This window comes from Pseudophryne corroboree, chromosome 1, assembly GCF_028390025.1.
Source record: "Pseudophryne corroboree isolate aPseCor3 chromosome 1, aPseCor3.hap2, whole genome shotgun sequence".
In the NCBI taxonomy this organism is placed as follows: domain Eukaryota; kingdom Metazoa; phylum Chordata; class Amphibia; order Anura; family Myobatrachidae; genus Pseudophryne; species Pseudophryne corroboree.
This window is the reverse complement of record NC_086444.1, coordinates 248,920,597-248,940,297: the sequence shown is the minus strand read 5'-3', so window position 1 is coordinate 248,940,297 and position 19,701 is coordinate 248,920,597. Positions and strand designations below refer to the sequence as shown.

The window sequence follows — 19,701 nt, the reverse complement described above, 5'->3', positions numbered from 1 at the left end:
TGTTGAAGCAGGGGTCTTGCCTGACTTAGGGCATTGTAAATGGCCCTTAGTTCCAGAATATTTATGTGTAGGGAAGTCTCCTGACTTGTCCATAGTCCTTGGAAGTTTCTTCCCTGTGTGACTGCCCCCCAACCTCGAAGGCTGGCATCCGTGGTCACCAGGACCCAGTCCTGTATGCCGAATCTGTGGCTCTCTAGAAGATGAGCACTCTGCAGCCACCACAACAGCGACACCCTGGTCCTTGGAGACAGGGTTATCAGCCGATGCATCTGAAGATGCGATCCGGACCACTTGTCCAACAGATCCCACTGAAAGATCCTTGCATGGAACCTTCCGAATGGAATTGCTTCGTAAGAAGCCACCATCTTTCCCAGGACTAGCGTGCAGTGATGCACCGACACCTGTTTTGGCTTTAGGAGGTCTCTGACTAGAGATGACAACTCCTTGGCCTTCTCCTCCGGGAGAAATACTTTTTTCTGTTGTGTGTCCAGAACCATCCCCAGGAAAAGTAGACACGTTGTAGGAACCAGCTGCGACTTTGGAATATTCAGGATCCAGCCGTGCTGTTGTAGCACTTCCCGAGCTAGTGCTACACCGATCAACAACTGTTCCCTGGACCTCGCCTTTATAAGGAGATCGTCCAAGTACGGGATAACTATAACTCCCTTTTTTCGAAGGAGTATCATCATCTCTGCCATTACCTTGGTAAACACCCTCAGTGCCGTGGACAGACCAAACGGCAACGTCTGGAATTGGTAATGACAGTCCTGTACCACAAATCTGAGGTACTCCTGGTGAGGGGGGTAAATGGGGACATGCAGGTAAGCATCCTTGATGTCCAGTGATACCATGAAATCCCCTTCGTCCAGGCTTGCAATAACCGCCCTGAGCGATTCCATTTTGAACTTGAACCTTCGTATATAAGTGTTCAAGGATTTCAAATTTAAGATGGGTCTCACCGAACCGTCCGGTTTCGGTACCACAAACATTGTGGAATAGTAACCCCGTCCCTGTTGAAGGAGGGTTACCTTGACTATCACCTGCTGCGAATACAGGTTGTGAATTGCCTCCAGCACTGCCTCCGTGTCCGAGGGAGCCGTCGGCAAGGCAGATTTGAGGTTACGGCGAGGGGGAGACGTATCGAATTCCAGATTGTACCCCTGAGATACTACCTGTAGAATCCAGGGATCCACCCGTGAGCGAGCCCACTGGTCGCTGAAGTTCTTGAGACGGGCCCCCACCGTACCTGGCTCCGCCTGTGGAGCCCCAGCGTCATGCGGTGGACTTAGAGGAAGCGGGGGAGGACTTTTGTTCCTGGGAACTGGCTGTATGCTGCAGCTTTTTCCCCCTACCTCTGCCTCTGGGCAGAAAGGACGCGCCTTTAACCCGCTTACCTTTCTGGGGCCGAAAGGACTGTACCTGATAATACGGTGCTTTCTTTGGCTGTGAGGGAACATGGGGTAAAAATGCTGATTTTCCAGCTGTAGCTGTGGAAACGAGGTCCGAGAGACCATCCCCAAACAACTCCTCACCCTTGTAAGGCAAAACTTCCATGTGCCTTTTAGAATCAGCATCACCTGTCCACTGCCGAGTCCACAATCCTCTCCTGGCAGAAATGGACATTGCGTTTATTTTAGATGCCAGCCGGCAAATATCCCTCTGTGCATATCTCATGTATAAGACTGCGTCTTTAATGTGCTCTACGATTAGCAATATAGAGTCCCTGTCTAAGGTATCAATGTTTTCTGACAGGGAATCTGATCACGCAGCTGCAGCACTGCACATCCATGCAGAAGCAATAGCTGGTCTCAGTATAATGCCTGAGTGTGTATATACAGACGTCAGGATAGCCTCCTACTTTCTATCTGCAGGTTCCTTTAAGGCGGCCGTGTCCGGAGACGGTAGTGCCACCTTCTTTGACAAGCGTGTGAGCGCTTTATCCACCCTCGGGGATGTCTCCCAATGTGACCTATCCTCTGGCGGGAAAGGGTACGCCATTAGTAACTTTTTAGAAATTACCAGTTTCTTATCGGGGGAAGCCCACGCTTCTTCACACACTTCATTTAATTCATCAGAAGGGGGAAAAACCACTGGTAGTTTTTTCTCCCCAAACATAATACCCTTTTTTGTGGTACCTGGGGTAATATCAGAAATATGCAACACATTTTTCATTGCCGTAATCATGTAACGGTTGGCTCTATTGGAATGTACACTAGTCTCATCATCGTCGACACTGGAGTCGGTATCCGTGTCGACATCTGTGTCTGCCATCTGAGGTAGCGGGCGTTTTAGAGCCCCTGATGGCTTTTGAGACGTCTGGGCAGGCGCGGGCTGAGAAGCCGGCTGTCCCATATCTGATATGTCGTCAAACCTTTTATGTAAGGAGTTGACACTGTCGCGTAATTCCTTCCACATAACCATCCACTCAGGTGTCGGCCCCGCAGAGGGTGACATCACATTTATCGGCACCTGCTCCGCCTCCACATAAGCCTCCTCATCAAACATGTCGACACAGCCGTACCGACACACCGCACACACACAGGGAATGCTCTGACTGAGGACAGGACCCCACAAAGTCCTTTGGGGAGACAGAGAGAGAGTATGCCAGCACACACCAGAGCGCTATATATATAGGGATTCACACTACCCACAGTGATTTTTCCCCTACAGCTGCTGATATTACACAGATTGCGCCTAAATTTAGTGCCCCCCCTCTCTTTTTTACCCTATGTAGTCTGGAAACTGCAGGGGAGAGCCTGGGGAGCGTCCTTCCAGCGGAGCTGTGAGGGAAAATGGCGCCAGTGTGCTGAGGGAGATAGCCACGCCCCTTTTCCGGCGGACTTCTCCCGCTTTTTTATGGAATAGATGGCAGGGGATTTTACACATATATAGTCTTAATGACTACATTATGTGTTATTTTGCCAGTAAGGTACTCTTATTGCAGCCCAGCCCCCCCCCCAGCGCCCTGCACCCATCAGTGACCGGAGTGTGTGGTGTGCATGGGGAGCAATGGCGCACAGCTGCAGTGCTGTGCGCTACCTTAATGAAGACCGAAGTCTTCTGCCGCCGATTTTCAGTAACCTCTTCTTGCTTCTGGCTTTGCAAGGGGGACGGCGGCGCGGCTCCGGGACCGGACGACCGAGGCTGGGCCTGTGTTCGATCCCTCTGGAACTAATGGTGTCCAGTAGCCTAAGAAGCCCAAGCTAGCTGCAAGCAGGTAGGTCCGCTTCTCTCCCCTAAGTCCCTCGTAGCAGTGAGCTTGTTGCCAGCAGATCTCACTGAAAATAAAAAACCTAAATATAACTTTCTTTTCTAAGAGCTCAGGAGAGCCCCTAGTGTGCATCCAGCTCGGCCGGGCACAAAATTCTAACTGAGGTCTGGAGGAGGGTCATAGAGGGAGGAGCCAGTGCACACCAGGTAGTCCTAAAGCTTTCTTTAGTTGTGCCCAGTCTACTGCGGAGCCGCTATTCCCCATGGTCCTTACGGAGTTCCCAGCATCCACTAGGACGTCAGAGAAAAAGAGTTTATCTAGCTCTGCATTAGTTTCTAGCTATAAGAGGGTCTGGTTTTAAGTTTTTGGTGTCAGTTTTATGTATTATTTTATGCATTGCGAATGTTAATGTATGATGTTGTTGTATGTATGTTTTCTGGCGTGCAGTTGACCAGAGACAAATTACGGGTACACGCAGGTGTACCTGGCCACTAAAATTCTGATTCCGATTAATGCTATATCTACCAGATCATTTGCATACGGAGTCCCTGACTACAGCAATGCCGCATGTAATATACAATGGTCGGTATACAATTCTTTTCACCCCCCTCCACACCCATTCTGTTTCTGCTGATGGGCGTTTTATAATTATTTCAGCTCGCTACCCCCAAGAGGGCACCCAAACCGTTACGCAGCTAAACCCGATTACTATGGGTGCAATATGCACAATAACAGGAATCACTTTAGAAAGGAGATTGGGCGTGATATATTATTTCAACACAGCCCAATAATTTTGTTAAGTATTTCGTATATTCTGGCCTCTTACAGTATGTGATGGCTTGCTATATATTTTTCCTTGAAATGCTACACCTTTGTATACCAGCATAGGGGGTGGTCATAAGCCACCTGACTGTACACATCTAGAAGGGCAGCTGACACATTGTAAGGGCTGTCACAGAAACAAAAGGAAGCATATGATAACAAAAATAAACTTGCCTACATGTCAGTGGGATTTATGTTCGCATTTAAATTTTAAAATAATATTATACAGTACCATTATCAAAAATATTTTCATACTAGAAGAATGAATAAAAGCCACGGTGTCCGAGAACTCCTTAACCATTCACTGCACTGTTTATGCCTTAAATGTCAGGATGTGAAATCTCTCCCTGGGGATACATGAGGAACTATTTGAAAGAGATTTAAATCTTATTTTTCACCAAAGGAAGAGCAGATAATACATTTTCAACTAAGCCACTGGGATGAGAAAGATCTTACAATGCATTTTTTATAGCTCGTTTGTACTCTCATGGACTTCCACGCATTTTGTGGTGCCAAGATGTGGCAGTGAATCTTCCTTTTCTACACCATGTTCTCTTTTAATAACATTACTATCAGATTGTTCTACAGCAACATGTGTCAAGGACGCAGCGGACACGTTACTACCTTGGGCCCAGCTGAAGGAAACATTAAAATGTGCAAACACTTGCTTGCCTTTAGTATTACTTTTTCCTTTTTTTTCATAACGCAGTCATTGACCTGTTTTATCTATTTGACCTTCATTCTTTTTATACATTTTTTTTAGCAGTCTTATTTTAAGAGAACTACAGTAGTCTGACAAATTGCCTACGGTTGATGTGCTGCTATACACAGCAACTAATGCACTTCTGGCTATCATTGGTTTACTACACAGTGTAGGAGCCAAAAGCATCCAATTGTGTGACTTGATGGGGTTACAGCATATCAGTACATACCATAGCTCCATCGTATGAAATAAGCACGTCTGTACGTTATGTGCGCTATACCGCTTCCCCCTCCACGCATGATGGCAGCGGTGCCGGCTCAGTGACAGGGGCGCTATGCGACCCTGTCTATATCGGCGCTGCTAAGCAGGAAGATATGCGCGGGCAATGTGTGAACGATCAGCATCGCTGACAGTTCTGACACCTGCAGCTGTCGATTTCGACAGCTGCATGGTGGCGATGCCCATTCATCACAGCAGGGACAAAGTTGTTCCTGGCTGTGGCGGGTGCCTATTCCGGGCTGCGCTGGGGATCTCGCATGAGTAGAGAGATCCCTCGTGTGCGCAGAGGAGCCGGCCAGGCATCAGCACTAAGCTGATGTGCTGTGTGCTCGGAGGACAAAACTGGAGGGGGAAGCGCACTGCGGCAGACAAGATGTTAATACATCTTGCTGATGTCCCTTTCTGCTTTGCCTTGGTAATGAAGCAAAGCAGGAAGTGTTATAGCGGCATGATGCATGACGCTATAATACATTCACCCCTTTGTCTGAGTTCGCACATATTTGTAGAGCACCAATCTGATTACACGCCAAACAAGGTTGTTTTGCTGCACTTCCTGGTTCTCGCACTCTATTCCATTCCCTCCATGGTTTTCTGTTTACAGTAACCTGTGCAAATGTGTTTTGTAGGAAATTAGCTCTACTCGCACCACATTTTCTTCTGGTTCACCTACTGCCTCATTCATTACTATTACATGGCAACAGCTGTATTTGTTGGGATAATTACCCATTTTACAAAGATATGATCAGGCCAGAGAAAAGAAATAAGTATGTGTTATTTTTCATCTGTCATAAACACTTCACACAAAGAAGTTTAAACAATACCATTATACCAGTATTACTCCAATAGAGAGGACACATTGCACTGAAGATGGCTGGGTTTCAAAACAGGTAATTGCTATACACAAGTGGTTCTCAAACTGTGTGCCATGGCACCCTGGGGTGTCTCAGGACACTTGCAGGGGTGCCTTGGATTGGTGGTCCAGGACCAATACAAATTATTTATGGTCAGTGTAATAGGCAAAACCAGTGTTGGTGGCTGCCAATCATAAAATATATGGACAAGAAAATCTTGCCCCTCATTACACAACTGAATATAAGGATGACATATAAACACAATTTACTTTATTTAACATTTCTTTCTAAATTTAACCTTTAAAATTTTTGGCCTAGGGGTGCCGTGATTCAAAAAAGTTTGGGAACCACTGCCATACACACTACTATGGGGGAGGATTCCAAAAGAGTCAAAGTGCAAATTTAATAATTTATTAAATTATTTTTAATCTGGGGACTTCATGGGGTTATATTGCTTTGTTTTTTTAAGCCCATTATTTTTTTGAGGTCTACATACAGTATTGAAAGGTAATAGTGCTGATTTGTCTTTTGTTTTGTGGTCTAACTGTAAGTTTCTGCCTGGCTGTCGTACTGATAATCTTTGGCAGAGGTACTTGTACCTCTCCTTCCGACCCCTTTGTCCCTGTTATCCCGGTCCTGTCTGCCTTTGTTCCCCTGTCTATGGACCTAGTTCATATTAGTACGTAAACCCAATGATCTATGTACTAATCACATAGTGCTGCGCGTGTACGGATCAATTCCTGCGCTCACGCTCGCAGTGCCAGGACAGCTGCAGCCTGATTAGCAGGCTGTGGCTGTTTGTAGGCAGGCGTCTTCAGATGCGGCAGTGGCTCACACATGCACACAGGAGGCATCTTTTTACACCAGACGCCTATGGCTGCATTAGCATAGCTGCTGTGTGCAAAGGTGCAGTGTGTTATTTGATCTATGCTTATTTTTTGAGTCTGCCTTTTTAATTAAACTGTATGTTTACAATTTAATTTGGTTCTAAAACATATACTGCAAAAACAAAAAATGACAACACCTATTTATGATCTGAAGTAAGTGCCTTCAATGTTTTCTTATTTTGTACTTCATATAAGCTTTGCACAATCAAATGTTCATTGATAAAACTCCGACATACCAAAAACAGAAAGTTGAAAAAATAAATAAATTGCAAATTGTAGATTAAAAGTTTTTGTTATTCTCATAACTACACAAAAAAAAAAAAAAAAAAATTGTGAACAATGGAAAGCTACAGATTAGCCAGAAGGCTTAAGATCCATACACGCGGCGAGATTCGGGCTATGCCCGATTCTCACTATGCGACATGGACTGTGGTCGGTATCGCAAGCAAAGATGACTGTGCTTGCGATACAGATTTTGGCTAAGTGACAATTTTGACTATCTTTTACACGAGATAGTCAAAACGGACTTGCCTGCACAGTCTATTTTTGCTTGCGATGCCGATCCTGCAAGCTGTGTACACGCGGTGCAATATGCACTAACTGTCCTTACAATTTTGACTATATAGTCAAAATCGTAAGAAAAGTTCAGTGCATATACGCACCGTGTGTACACACCATTCGAGTAATTAGAACTCTTTTATATATTCACTTACAAAACATGGACAGCAAAAATAAAGTTAGCATTGGCCTACACAATATATTAGGGCCTGATTTATACAGTTACCTTGAATTGTTTGTGGCTTAGTGGCATTATCAAAATCACAGATCTTTGCCCACTCATCACGCACAGCCTCTGGTGTCATTGGGCGATTTTTCTGCCTGATAATGGCGCCGAGAGTTCTTTCCCAACGTACTAATTAGAGGAAAGTAATAGAAAATATTGATCAGGAGCCTCAAGGTGATAGCAACTAGTATTAAGATATACGAAATGAACTTACTTTTTAAGGACACTTTTAAAAGGATTTTCAAAAACCATCTAAAATGGACTGCACCTTGTTTGCAGAGAGCTTTATAAAGGTCTCACCATGTCCCTCCACCACAAAGGATGGAGGAAGAAGACCTTTCAGTACAAAACTTAAACTCACAGAAGGTTTTCATTCTGTTTTGTCAAAGTAGAAAACCTGTCTCCAAAAAGATAAAATTACATTTAATGCTGGCCCTCAAAGACTATCAAAATGGAAGGGTACTGAGGCGGATGAAAACAAGGCTAGGGTTCAGTCTGTGTTATCGGAAGTCTGAATGTTCACAGAAGACAAAACTGTCATACTATCTCAGGTTAGTTCCAAAGCATCCTGCTTTATAAGAAACACAGATCTGAAGATGCGTATTAATATACAGTATAAAGTTAATTAAAATTGAAAACATATAATGTCAAAAATAATTTAAAATATATCTGTTATTGCTGTATATAGAGGTTTATCTTGTGACTAAGGGGTCTATTTACTAAGCCTTGGATGGAGATAAAGTAGGTCATTCAGAGTTGATCGCTCGCTAGCAACTTTTTGCAGCGCTGCGATCAGGTTAAATCTCTGCAAAACTGCGCATGCGTATGCACCGCATTGCGCAGGCACGTCGTACAGGTACAAAGAGGATCGGTGCTGGGCGATGGATTTAAGGAAGAATCCATTCGCACAGCTGATCACAAGATGATTGACAGAAAGAGGGCGTTTGTGGGTGTCAACTGACCGTTTTCTGGGAGTGTTTGGAAAAACACAGGTGTGTCCAAGCGTTTGCCGGGACCAAAAAGACTGAAGTGATCGCAGCGGCTGAGTAAGTCCAGAGCTACTCAAAAACTGCAAAAAACTTTTTGTGCCGTCGGGTGCAAAAGCGTTCGCACACTTACAAAGCTAAAATACATTCCCCCATAGGCGGCGACTATCTGATCGCAGCGCTGCAAAAAGTTGCTAGTGAGCGATCAACTCGGAATAATCCCCCAAAGTTCCAGCCAATCGGCTCCTAAATGTAATTTTTCAAACCTAGCCAGTGACACGGCAGTTAGAAGCCGATTGGCTGATATCTCCATCCAAGGCTTAGTAAATAGACCCCTTTAAGCAAGAAAATCCACATTCATTGATCCTTTGGTTACTACGTGCATTTTATGTCTGGTCAGTGCATCATGGCTAATATAGTGTAAATTGCCCTTTTTAGGGATCATTCGCTTTTAAAACACTGTCAAACAGTGCAGTTGGTGACATCAAAAGGGGATATCATTCTATATTGCTGCAAAGGGGAACTGCTGAGGCATCAGTGACGCAATCTGTCCGGGCAGAAGCAGCAGTACTGTATGACTCTTATATAAAAGAGACCTACAGTAAACTTCATTTGTACCCACCATTTCAGAGGGCCCTCCATGTAAAGTAGCCTGATCATGAGCATTCAGTGCAGTTATTAAATGAGGCAACCAGGGGCAGGGTCTTATAAAAGCAAAATATATAGGGGATGATGATGCACAAAGATTACCAATAAGTAGAAGCAGAAAGCAAGGCGGTCCATGGATACAATGGATCAGTGGAAGAAAATAAATTACTCACTAATAAATAACAGGCTGAGGCTGACATTATATGTACAGCGTGCTATGGCACATTTGCATGACAAGGGCATTGGAACAGAACACTGGCATATCTCCCAATAATTCCAGTTTCAGACAAAGGCTCAAGTGACTGTCAATAATTGTGATTTCTGTACTATTTCCATGGCTCAGAGAAAGATATGTGAGTAACTGTGATTAACACAGAAGAAGGGGACTATAAAAGATCTGTAGCAGAGGTTTGATTTATTTCATTATTATAAAGAAATTTGTCATCCTCACATTACAAAGGTTGCTGAATTTGATAGGGCTGCAGAAGATATGGCGTGTGGTTGGAGGATGAAAACCCAACATCTCTAGGCTCTCTGGTATAAAGAGCATTGATTGGATGATACAGTAGCCGTTGTCAATTTAAAACTCTTGATAATAGGAGTGCTGCAATTCTAAACTCTCCATCCACCACTAGCAGAAAAAAATAGGATTTTAATACCTACCGGTAAATCCTTTTCTCTTAGTCCGTAGAGGATGCTGGGGACACCAAAAGAACCAAGGGGTATAGACGGGATCCGCAGGAGACATGGGCACTTTAAAGACTTTTAAGGGGCGTGGCCTGGCTCCTCCCTATATATCCCTCCCCAGACTCAATTTGGAACTGTGCCCAGGGAGACGGACATTTCGAGGAAAGGAATTAACAATTAAACCAAGGTGAGCATCATACAAGCTCACGCCATAAGTATGCCGTCCAACATGGCATTCAACTGAATACATGTCAACAGACCTGAACAAAATTCAGCAACACGCTGAAAATACTGAAAAACACAACCTGTGTGCAACCTCAGCTAAACCGCAGATACAGTACGCACTGGGACGGGCGCCCAGCATCCTCTACGGACTAAGAGAAAAGGATTTACCGGTAGGTATTAAAATCCTATTTTCTCATACGTCCTAGAGGATGCTAGGGACACCAAAAGAACCAAGGGGTTATACCAAAGCTCTAGAACGGGCGGGAGAGTGCGGATGACTCTGCAGCACCGATTGACCAAACTTTAGGTCATCGGCCAAGGTATTAAGCTTGTAAAACTTAGCAAACGTGTTTGACCCCAACCAAGTAGCAGCTCGGCAAAGCTGTAATGCCAAGACACCCTGGGCAGCAGCCCAGGACGAGCCCACTTTCCTAGTGGAGTGGGCCTTTACTGATTTCGGTAACGGCAATCCTTTCGTAGAATGAGCCTGCTGAATCGTGTTACAGATCCAGTGGGCAATAGTCTGCTTAGAAGCAGGACACCCAATCTTATTGGGAGCATACAGGACAAACAGAGCCTCTGTTTTCCTAATCTGAGCCGTTCTGGCGACATAAATTTTCAAAGCTCTGACCACATCCAGAGACTTTCACTCAGCCAAAGAGCCAGTAGCCACTGGCAAAACAATAGGTTGGTTGATATGAAAAGAGGAAACCACCTTCGGCAGAAATTGTTGCCGAGTCCTCAATTCTGCTCTATCTTCATGGAAGACCAAATAAGGGCTCTTGTGAGACAAGGCCACCAACTCTGACACCCGCCTTGCGGATGCCAATGCCAACAAAATGACAACTTTCCAAGTGAGGAATTTCAACTCCACCTTACGTAAAGGTTCAAACCAATGTGAATGCAGGAACGTTAACACCACGTTAAGGTCCCAAGGTGCCACAGGGGGCACAAAAGGAGGGTGTATGTGCAACACCCCTTTTACAAACGTCTGCACCTCAGGAAGTGAGGCCAATTGTTCCTGAAAGAAAATTGACAAAGCAGAAATCTGCACTTTTATGGAGCCTAATTTAAGGCCTGCATCCACTCCATTTTGTAGAAAATGGAGGAAACGTCCAAGGTCAAATTTCTCCACCGGAGCCTTCTTGGACTCGCACCAGGAAATATATTTCCTCCAAATACGGTGATAGTGCTTCGACGTCACACCCTTCCTAGCCAAGATAAGGGTAGGTATGACTTCACTGGGAATACCCTTCCAGGCTAAAACCTGGCGTTCAACCGCCATGCCATCAAACGTAGCCGCTATAAGTCGTGATAGACGAACGGCCCCTGCTGCAGCAGGTCCTTGCGAAGAGGAAGAGGCCAAGGATCGTCGACTAGTAATGCCCGAAGATCCGGGTACCAAATTCTCCTTAGCCAGTCTGGCCCCACAAGGAGCGCAGGAACCTTTGTTCTTCTCAAAATCTTCTGAACTTTTGGAATAAGAGGAAGCGGAGGGAATATGTACATCGATGGAAACACCCATGGCATCGCCAGTGCATCCACTGCCGCAGCCTGAGGGTCCCTAGACCTGGAACAATATCTCAGAAGAATCTTGTTGAGGCGAGATGCCATCATGTCTATATGGGGAACCCCCCAAAGACTTGTCACCTGAGTGAAGACCTCCTGAAGGAGGCCCCACTCTCCTGGGTGGAGATTGTGTCTGCTGAGGAAGTCTGCTTCCCAGTTGTCCACTCCTGGAATGAATATTGCTGACAGAGCGCTTGCATGTTTCTCCGCCCAGCGGAGGATCTTCGTGGTTTCTGCCATTGCCACTCTGCTCTTTGTACCACCTTGGCGGTTTATGTACACCACTGCTGTTACATTGTCCGATTGGATCAGGACTGGCAGGTTTCGAAGAAGCCCGTTGTAAATGGCCCTCAACTCCAGAACGTTTATGTGAAGATGAGTTTCTTGACTTGACCATCTTCCTTGGAAATTTTCCCCCTGTGTGACTGCCCCCCAGCCTCGGAGACTTGCATCCGTTGTCACTGGGATCCAGTCCTGGATCCCGAACCTGCGTCCCTCTAAGAGGTGAGAGCTGTGGAACCACCACAGGAGTGAGATTCTGGTTTTTGGAGATAGAACTATTCTCCGGTGCATATGAAGGTGGGATCCGGACCACTTGTCCAACAGGTCCCACTGAAACACTCTGGCATGGAACCTCCCGAAGGGGAGGGCCTCGTATGCCACCACCATTTTCCCCAGCAACCGAATGCATTAATGGATAGAAACTGTTGCTGGCTTCAGAAGGAGTTTGACCAGACTCTGAATTTCCAGAGCCTTTTCCACAGGAAGGAACACTCGCTGCTGGACTGTGTCCAGTATCATACCCAAAAACGCCAATCGCGTTGTCGGGACTAACTGATTTTGGCAAGTTTAGGAGCCAACCCGGTTGTTGAAGAATCGACCAGGACAGTGTAATGTCCTGTACCAACCGGTCCCTGGATCTCGCTTTTATCAGGAGATCGTCCAAATACGGGATCATTGTGACTCCTTGTTTGCGAGGAGAACCATCATCTCCACCATCACCTTGGTGAAAATCCTCGGAGCCGTGGACAGGCCAAATGGCAACGTCTGAAATTGGTAATGAGAATCCTGAATTGCAAACCTCAGGAAAATTTGATGAGGGGGGTAGATGGGGACATGTAGGTATGCATCCTTTATGTCCAACGACACCATAAACTCTCCCTCCTCCAGACTGGAGATCACCGCTCTGAGAGACTCCATCTTGAATTTGAATTTTTTTAGGTAGAAATTGAGAGATTTTAGGTTTAGGTACGGTCTGACCGAGCCATCTGGCTTCGGTACCACAAACAGGCTTGAATAAAAGCCCTCTCCCTGTTGTGCCAGGGGAACCGGGACCACAACCTGATTTTGATACAATTTTTGTATCGCTCCACAGACTAGATCCCTGTCTGGAAGCGAAGCTGGTAAGGCCGATTTGAAAAAACGGCGAGGGGGAACGTCTTGGAACTCTAGTCTGTACCCGTGGGACACAATTTGTACAACCCAAGGGTCCAGGCACGAGCGAACCCAGACCTGACTAAAGAGCTTTAGACGTGCCCCCACCGGCGCGGTCTCCTGGAAGGGAGACCCAGTGTCATGCGGTGGACTTTGCAGAAGCCGGGGAGGACTTCTGCTCCTGGGAACCCGAGGAGGCGGGTGCCCTTTTACCTCTTCCCCTACCTCTGGTAGCAAGAAAGGAATTACCTCGGCCTCTCCTATATCTATTGGGCCGAAAGGACTGCATTTGATAGTGGTGTGTTTTCTTATGTTGCACAGGAACATAGGGCAAAAAGGACGACTTACCCGCGGGTAGCCATAGACACCAAATCAGTGAGGCCGTCACCAAACAACTCACCACCCTTACATGGAAGAAACTCCAGATTTCTCTTGGAGTCAGCATCAGCATTCCACTGGTGAATCCAAAGTGCTCGCCTAGCTGCAACCGACATAACATTGGCTTTAGCACACAGCAGGCCAGCATCTCTTGCAGCCTCCTTCAAGTACGCAGCCGCGTCTCGGATATATCTGAGCGTCACTAAGATGCTATCCCTATCAAGAGTATCCATTTAAGACAAATTTTCTGCCCACTTCTCAATAGCGCTACTTACCCACGCCGACGCAATGATAGGCCTGAGCTGCGTATCCGTGGTCGTATAAATAGCTTTTAAGGTAGCCTCCTGCTTACGATCAGCAGGCTCCTTAAGGGCCGTCGTGGTAGACGCCGGGAGAGCTACCTGCTTAGACAAGCGCGCAAGGGCTTAGTCTACCGTGGGGGCCATCTCCCACTTTTCCCTATCAGCAGTGGGAAAGGGGTACGCCACTGTTATCCGTTTAGGAATCTGAAATTTTTATCAGAGCTGTCCCAGACTTTATCAAAGAGAGCGTTCAGTTCAAAGGAAGGAGGAAACGTAACCGACCGCTTCTTCTCCTTATATATAAGGACCCTCGTTTCAGGAGTAATAGGCTCCTCTGTGATATGCAATACGTCCTTAACTACTACAATCATGTACTGAATACGCTTTGCTAATTTTGGATCTAACCTGGAATCAGCATAGTCGACATTGGCATCAGAGTCCGTGCCGGTACCTGTGTCAAGTGACTGGTCAAAACTACGTTTGTGTGACCCTGAGGGGTCCTGGACCTGTAATAACATGTCCTCCATTGATCTCTTCCACACCTGGGTTTGAGATTCTGACTGATCAAACTTCTGACTAAGAAGAGTGATATTAGCATTCAAAGCATTTAAAGTAGTCGGTGCAGACATGGCCGCCCCCATAATACTTGGTGTCCCTAACATATTTTCCCAGAGAGAAATAATCTGCCTCAGACATGTCGCCTATAGGGGACAGAACACAAAATAAAGCCTGCCAGGGAACACAGAGGGGAAAAAGCCAGCTCACACACCAGCGACAAAACACAGGTCTGAAAACACCCCTAAGTGCCTCAGAGCTGCAGCGCTTGTTATATTGAACAATTGTGCCCCCCCACACTTGTTTTTAGCCCCCTGGTACTTGCTATTGATGAGGAAGGACCAGCTGGATCTGTGGCTTGTGAGGAGGAAAATGGCGCAGAGTACAGTGAGGATGAAGCCCCACCCCCTTAATGGTGCGCTCTGTCCCGCTTTAATCAATTATATATATTTATACTGGCGGGGGTTAGGACAGAGCCTAGGCATTTATGTCCCCTCTGGCCAGTGATTTGAGAGGTAAATGCTGCCCCAGGGCGCCCCCCCCCCCCAGCGGTGGTGATGTGTGTGGGAGCATGGCGCGCACTGTGCTTTCCTCGCTACGCGGTACCTCAGAATGCCGTCAAACTGAAGAGAAGTCTTCTTTTCTTCTTCTACTCACCTGTCTTCTGACTTCTGGCTCTGAAAGGGGGTGACGGCAGGCTGTGGGAGCGAGCATCCGAGCGTACCCGGCGATCATCTCCCTTCAGGTGCAGGAGGCATCCTGTCAGCAGAAGCAGAGCCCTGGAACTCATCAAAAGTGGATCATACTTCTCTCCCCTCAGTCCCACGAAGCAGGGAGGCTGTTGCCAGCAGCCTCCCTGAAAACAAAAAACCTAACTTAAGTCTTTTCAGAGAAACTCAGTAGAGCTCCCCCGAGTGCCTCCAGTCTCGCTGGGCACATTTCTAAAACTGAGTCTGGGGAGGGATATAGAGGGAGGAGCCAGGTCACGCCCCTTAAAAGTCTTAAAGTGCCCATGTCTCCTGTGGATCCAGTCTATACACCTTGGTTCTTTTGGTGTCCCCAGCATCCTCTAGGACGTTTGAGAAAATGGCCATTTCAGAGATGACTACTGTACCTGGTGAATGCCTGGGATCATGTAACCATGCCATATACAGTACTGTATAACAGATACATTGTTACTCAGAATCATTTAGTTCTCATAAACACATCAAAGGATAATGCACAGATTAGTCACCACATATATTTCATGAAACTGCAGCTACAGATTTTCAGGATTTAGGATGCCAATATTTTTCAATTAAAAAAAAATGAAATCAGTGTTAAGGAAAAAGGTGTTTTTGACCATATAAGCAAAATATGTACTTAATTTAATTTTTCTGCTTATTAAAATAAGAATATTATACCGCTCAGGTGATCCAACCTAGACAAGTTCTACTTCACAGAAGCTTCACACATTTCACTAATATGACATATTTCACAGCTACAAGCTACTGTACACTTTAGAAAATAGCCAATTAAATTAATCATTTCCATTGTGTTAATCTTTTTTGTTTTGCTGCATATACAGGACAGGATCACTAATTATGTGATACTCACATTTTCCAATCCAGCCAGCTCCAACCTGTGGGAAGATAAAGCACACAATCCCTTTTGTTCAGAATCTAATTCATACAACAGGGCATTGCAATTTTAAATCTACAGAAACCAAAAGATTAACTATTGGATTTCAGTTTCAGCATGTGGAATAAGAATGTAATACCAGCGCAGGAAATCCATTTTAGCCATCACATTTTACTGTTCATTCACAAAGCAAAGTATAACTAAGAATTTTGCAATGGTTTTGTTACCTAGGTAGGGGCCATGTGGCCTCCAAATCTAACAAGTGATTAACATGACAGAGAGGAAAAGCATTCAGCACATTATCATGAGCCGCGGTACACCTTATTTCATTAAATCACAGTAAATGCAACTCAAAATACAGACAGTTCAGGAATCAAAGGTGATGGACACTGCAGCCAGTAGTGACTGTTATAAAAAGCAATGGGCCTGTTCTAACAATATAATAAACAAAAAAACAGTACAAACTGAAATTACAAAACATTGAATGAAATAATACAGTAGGTCACATATACAAACCTGTATTTCTCTCAGATCTATTTATATAATATAAACATTGCAAAAAACACGATAAGATTTGCAGAACTTCTTCAGAGAAGCATTGCACCAGAATTGCGCTCTAGAATGAGCTTTAAACTGCCCTAAAAAACTGCCCAGTTTTTGCAATCAAGGATCTTGGCGACTTCAGTTGGTTTATATGACTATCTGGCGGTCCAAATGTGATTCATCATGTACGCCGATGGTGACGGAGATATGATTTTTAACTCAGAGGATGTCAAAAAATATGCTAATGTAGCAGCCGCTGGGATTTCTATAGAGATGCCCACCGGAGTCTTTGCAGCAGCCCGCAACTGCTTACATATTTGCAGCATCAATACAGATCCGGGAAAGATCAACTGCCTGAGTGAGTCTGCGGTCACTCAGAATGGCCGCTGCAACTGAGACACTGGAGACATGTTTCCTGCGTACAGGATCTCAGTTGAAGGCTGATACACAGCCCGAGAATAGTTCTGACATGCCGTTTTTGCTGCCACTCCCGTTACCTCCCACAAAACAGCAGCTCTGTCAATCACTTGCAAATGAATACTCACTGCGACCACAATCACAATTGCCCGTGAGTGCAGATTGCAGCAGTGACCCAATAATTACTCAACTTCTTGAACATCGGAACAGCATAAAACAATAACTCAGGGCCACAGTTCCACAAAATATTGTACTTAATTTGCGGGCGTTTCTGACTGACCTGACGTTTATACTGCTGCTGGCCCGAGCGCTTCAGGGTACAAACTGTTTTTCCTTGATACCCTTTAAATGTTATTACACTGCATTTATGCATTGTACATGTCTGTAATCTTTACTCTGTGCATTAGTGGACTAAGACAATTAAAAATAATATACAGATTATAAATTCCCATAGAATTTTGAATTATTGTTGCTAGTAATTTACAGCAAAACAGATGTTAATATTTTTTTTTTTCCTTAAACTCCCTAAACTCATAAATTAATTGGCTTCTGGACAGTGGAGTAAAACAAAATCTCACCTCGAACAAACTGCCAGTTTCCTGGCAGCTGTCATGACAGAGCCACAGCACAAGGGGAACCACATACTCCGGCTTTAAAGCATCCAGCAGTTCTAAAATGAAATCAGACAGGCAAGCTGAGTGCAGGAAGGAGAAAATATGTCCTGATTCATGTCATACTAGGCTGTAATTGTCTACCAAGTGAACGCTCTGTATCTGTTTTACAAACAAGCCTAAGGCTTAACTAGTGGAGATTTTATAAGAAATGGGAATCAATGCAGCCTCTTAGAGTGAGCCCATGACACATACCAGGGAGGACTCATTCCTAGTCATGTCACTAGTGATCACATAGGCAGCAGCTTCAAGAATGTTGGTTTTGCAAACAAAATAACTGCATTCTGCACTGTGTAGAAGATGAGCATGTTTAATACACATTACCAAAAAGGTACAAAATACCTCATTCTGATTAATAGATCATGTAGGCCACTCAGGCTCTGTGCAATCTGCAAATAACCAATGCAGAACAAAATCCCTCAAGAAGGAAATATGGATTCCAGAGACTAAGGGCCTTAAGTTTGAAATCTGCAATAACATCTGCCAGATGTCGCATAGTGGAATTGAATGAAGATAAAAATGCAATTTTGGTAAGCATTTCTGGGTGGTGCCTGGGAGGTGGGTGGTCTTTCATCTGTGGGTGTGACGGTGTCAAGGATTGCAATGAAAGACTTCGTTTCACTGGCATCGGTGAACACGTACCATCAGACACTCTAGGGTTGTTCTAACATCCAATAGTGAAGCCGATGTCCGCTCAATGGTCAGACTTTCAATGCATCCCGGTAGATTAGAGCAGCATAAATTTACAGTAGTGGTCATTTGAATTAGACAATAAGTCCCTGAGTATGTGCAATATGTTTCCAGCATTCCACCCTTATTCCAGCTGTCCCTGATTCTCCAGAGGTATTGCACTATTTAAAGGAGCATTTTGCTCACTTTCAAGCGCTCATCATTAACTGGTTCTTGTTTTATAATAACTGCTCAACTGCCTCCTGTTGCTGAATTCTGACTTTCCTTTACTGCATTGATCTCTGGCTATTCAGCCCCTGAAGCCCATGGGTCTACACCTACACCTTCACAGCCACCCTGTAACCAGCTCTCATAGGACTGAGGTTCTCTGTCTGCACTACAGCCTCTACAGTACTCTGCTCCACCATCTGCCTGTGACTAATTCCAACAGTCTCCTGGGATGACCAACCATTTCGCTGCACCTCAAGTCTGTCCAACTACTGCTGTCTCTTGCATTACAAATACAGTAGCACTCGCTATATCTCCTTCCAGTGATTAACAGATCATCCAAGCCCACACTACAATTGCCACAGTATCCTGATGCTCCTTAAGTCTAAGGGGCTGATTCAGACCTGATCGGTGCTGTGCGTGTTCGCACAGCAGCGATCAGATCTGAACTGCACTGGCGCCGCAGTGCACCGGTGCATGCCAGACAGCCAGCGGCTGTTGTAGCCCAGCGATCGCCTCTGCCTGACAGGCAGAGGTGGTCGCTGGGCGGGAGAGGGTGGACAGGCGGCGCTTAGCCGCCATTTAGGGGGCGCGGTCCGGGCAACACAGGCGTGCCCGGATCGTTGGGGGGGGGGGGGGGGGAACGGGCCGCGGTGGCTGCGTGACGTCACACGCAGCCACTGCGACCCGGGCTGTGACGAGTATCTCCCTGCCAGCGCACAGGAGCTGCGCTGGCTGGGACCTACTTTTCCAGTACAAAGGCATCGCCGATGTGCGATGCTTCTGTACTCGTGCAGGGAGGAGGGGGGGCTGACATGCGGGGCGGACTAGCCCTGTGCTGGGCGTCTCCCCGCATGTCAGGGTAGCTGATCGTAGAGGTGCTAAATTTAGCACATCTACGATAAGGTCTGAATCACCAACTAAGACCAGTGTCCACTATTCCCTGCATCTCAGCCTCTTGGTAGCAAACTGGAGGATGAACCACTATGCAGCAGGATCTTCAACAGCACACATTTATAGTTAGGAGGAATTACAACTAAAAAGGTGCAAATTTACTAACTACGAGTCAGATTCAGAAATGCAATGCTGATGTTGTACGCAGTGGGGCGATTTTTTGAGCATGCGGCAATGCCACATTGCAGATACGCAGCAAATGATACAGATTGCAGATGCACGGAGTATTGCAAAGTGAGTGACAGGTAGTCAACATTCGGCATGTTGGGGGGGGCTAT

General features: G+C 45.7%; 1 protein-coding gene across 1 annotated transcript in view; it reads right to left on the bottom strand.

The window, feature by feature from the left end:
• The window catches only part of HSD17B4 (hydroxysteroid 17-beta dehydrogenase 4), a 566,121-nt gene that overhangs the window by 298,796 nt on the left and 247,624 nt on the right, over positions 1–19,701 (bottom strand). The window contains exons 9-11 of the mRNA XM_063964187.1: positions 17,480–17,571; positions 15,918–15,942; positions 7,538–7,666 (exon numbers count right to left, since the gene is read on the bottom strand). Of these exons, the coding sequence (XP_063820257.1) occupies positions 7,538–7,666; positions 15,918–15,942; positions 17,480–17,571 (246 nt within the window). The remainder of the gene's footprint in view (positions 1–7,537; positions 7,667–15,917; positions 15,943–17,479; positions 17,572–19,701) is intronic.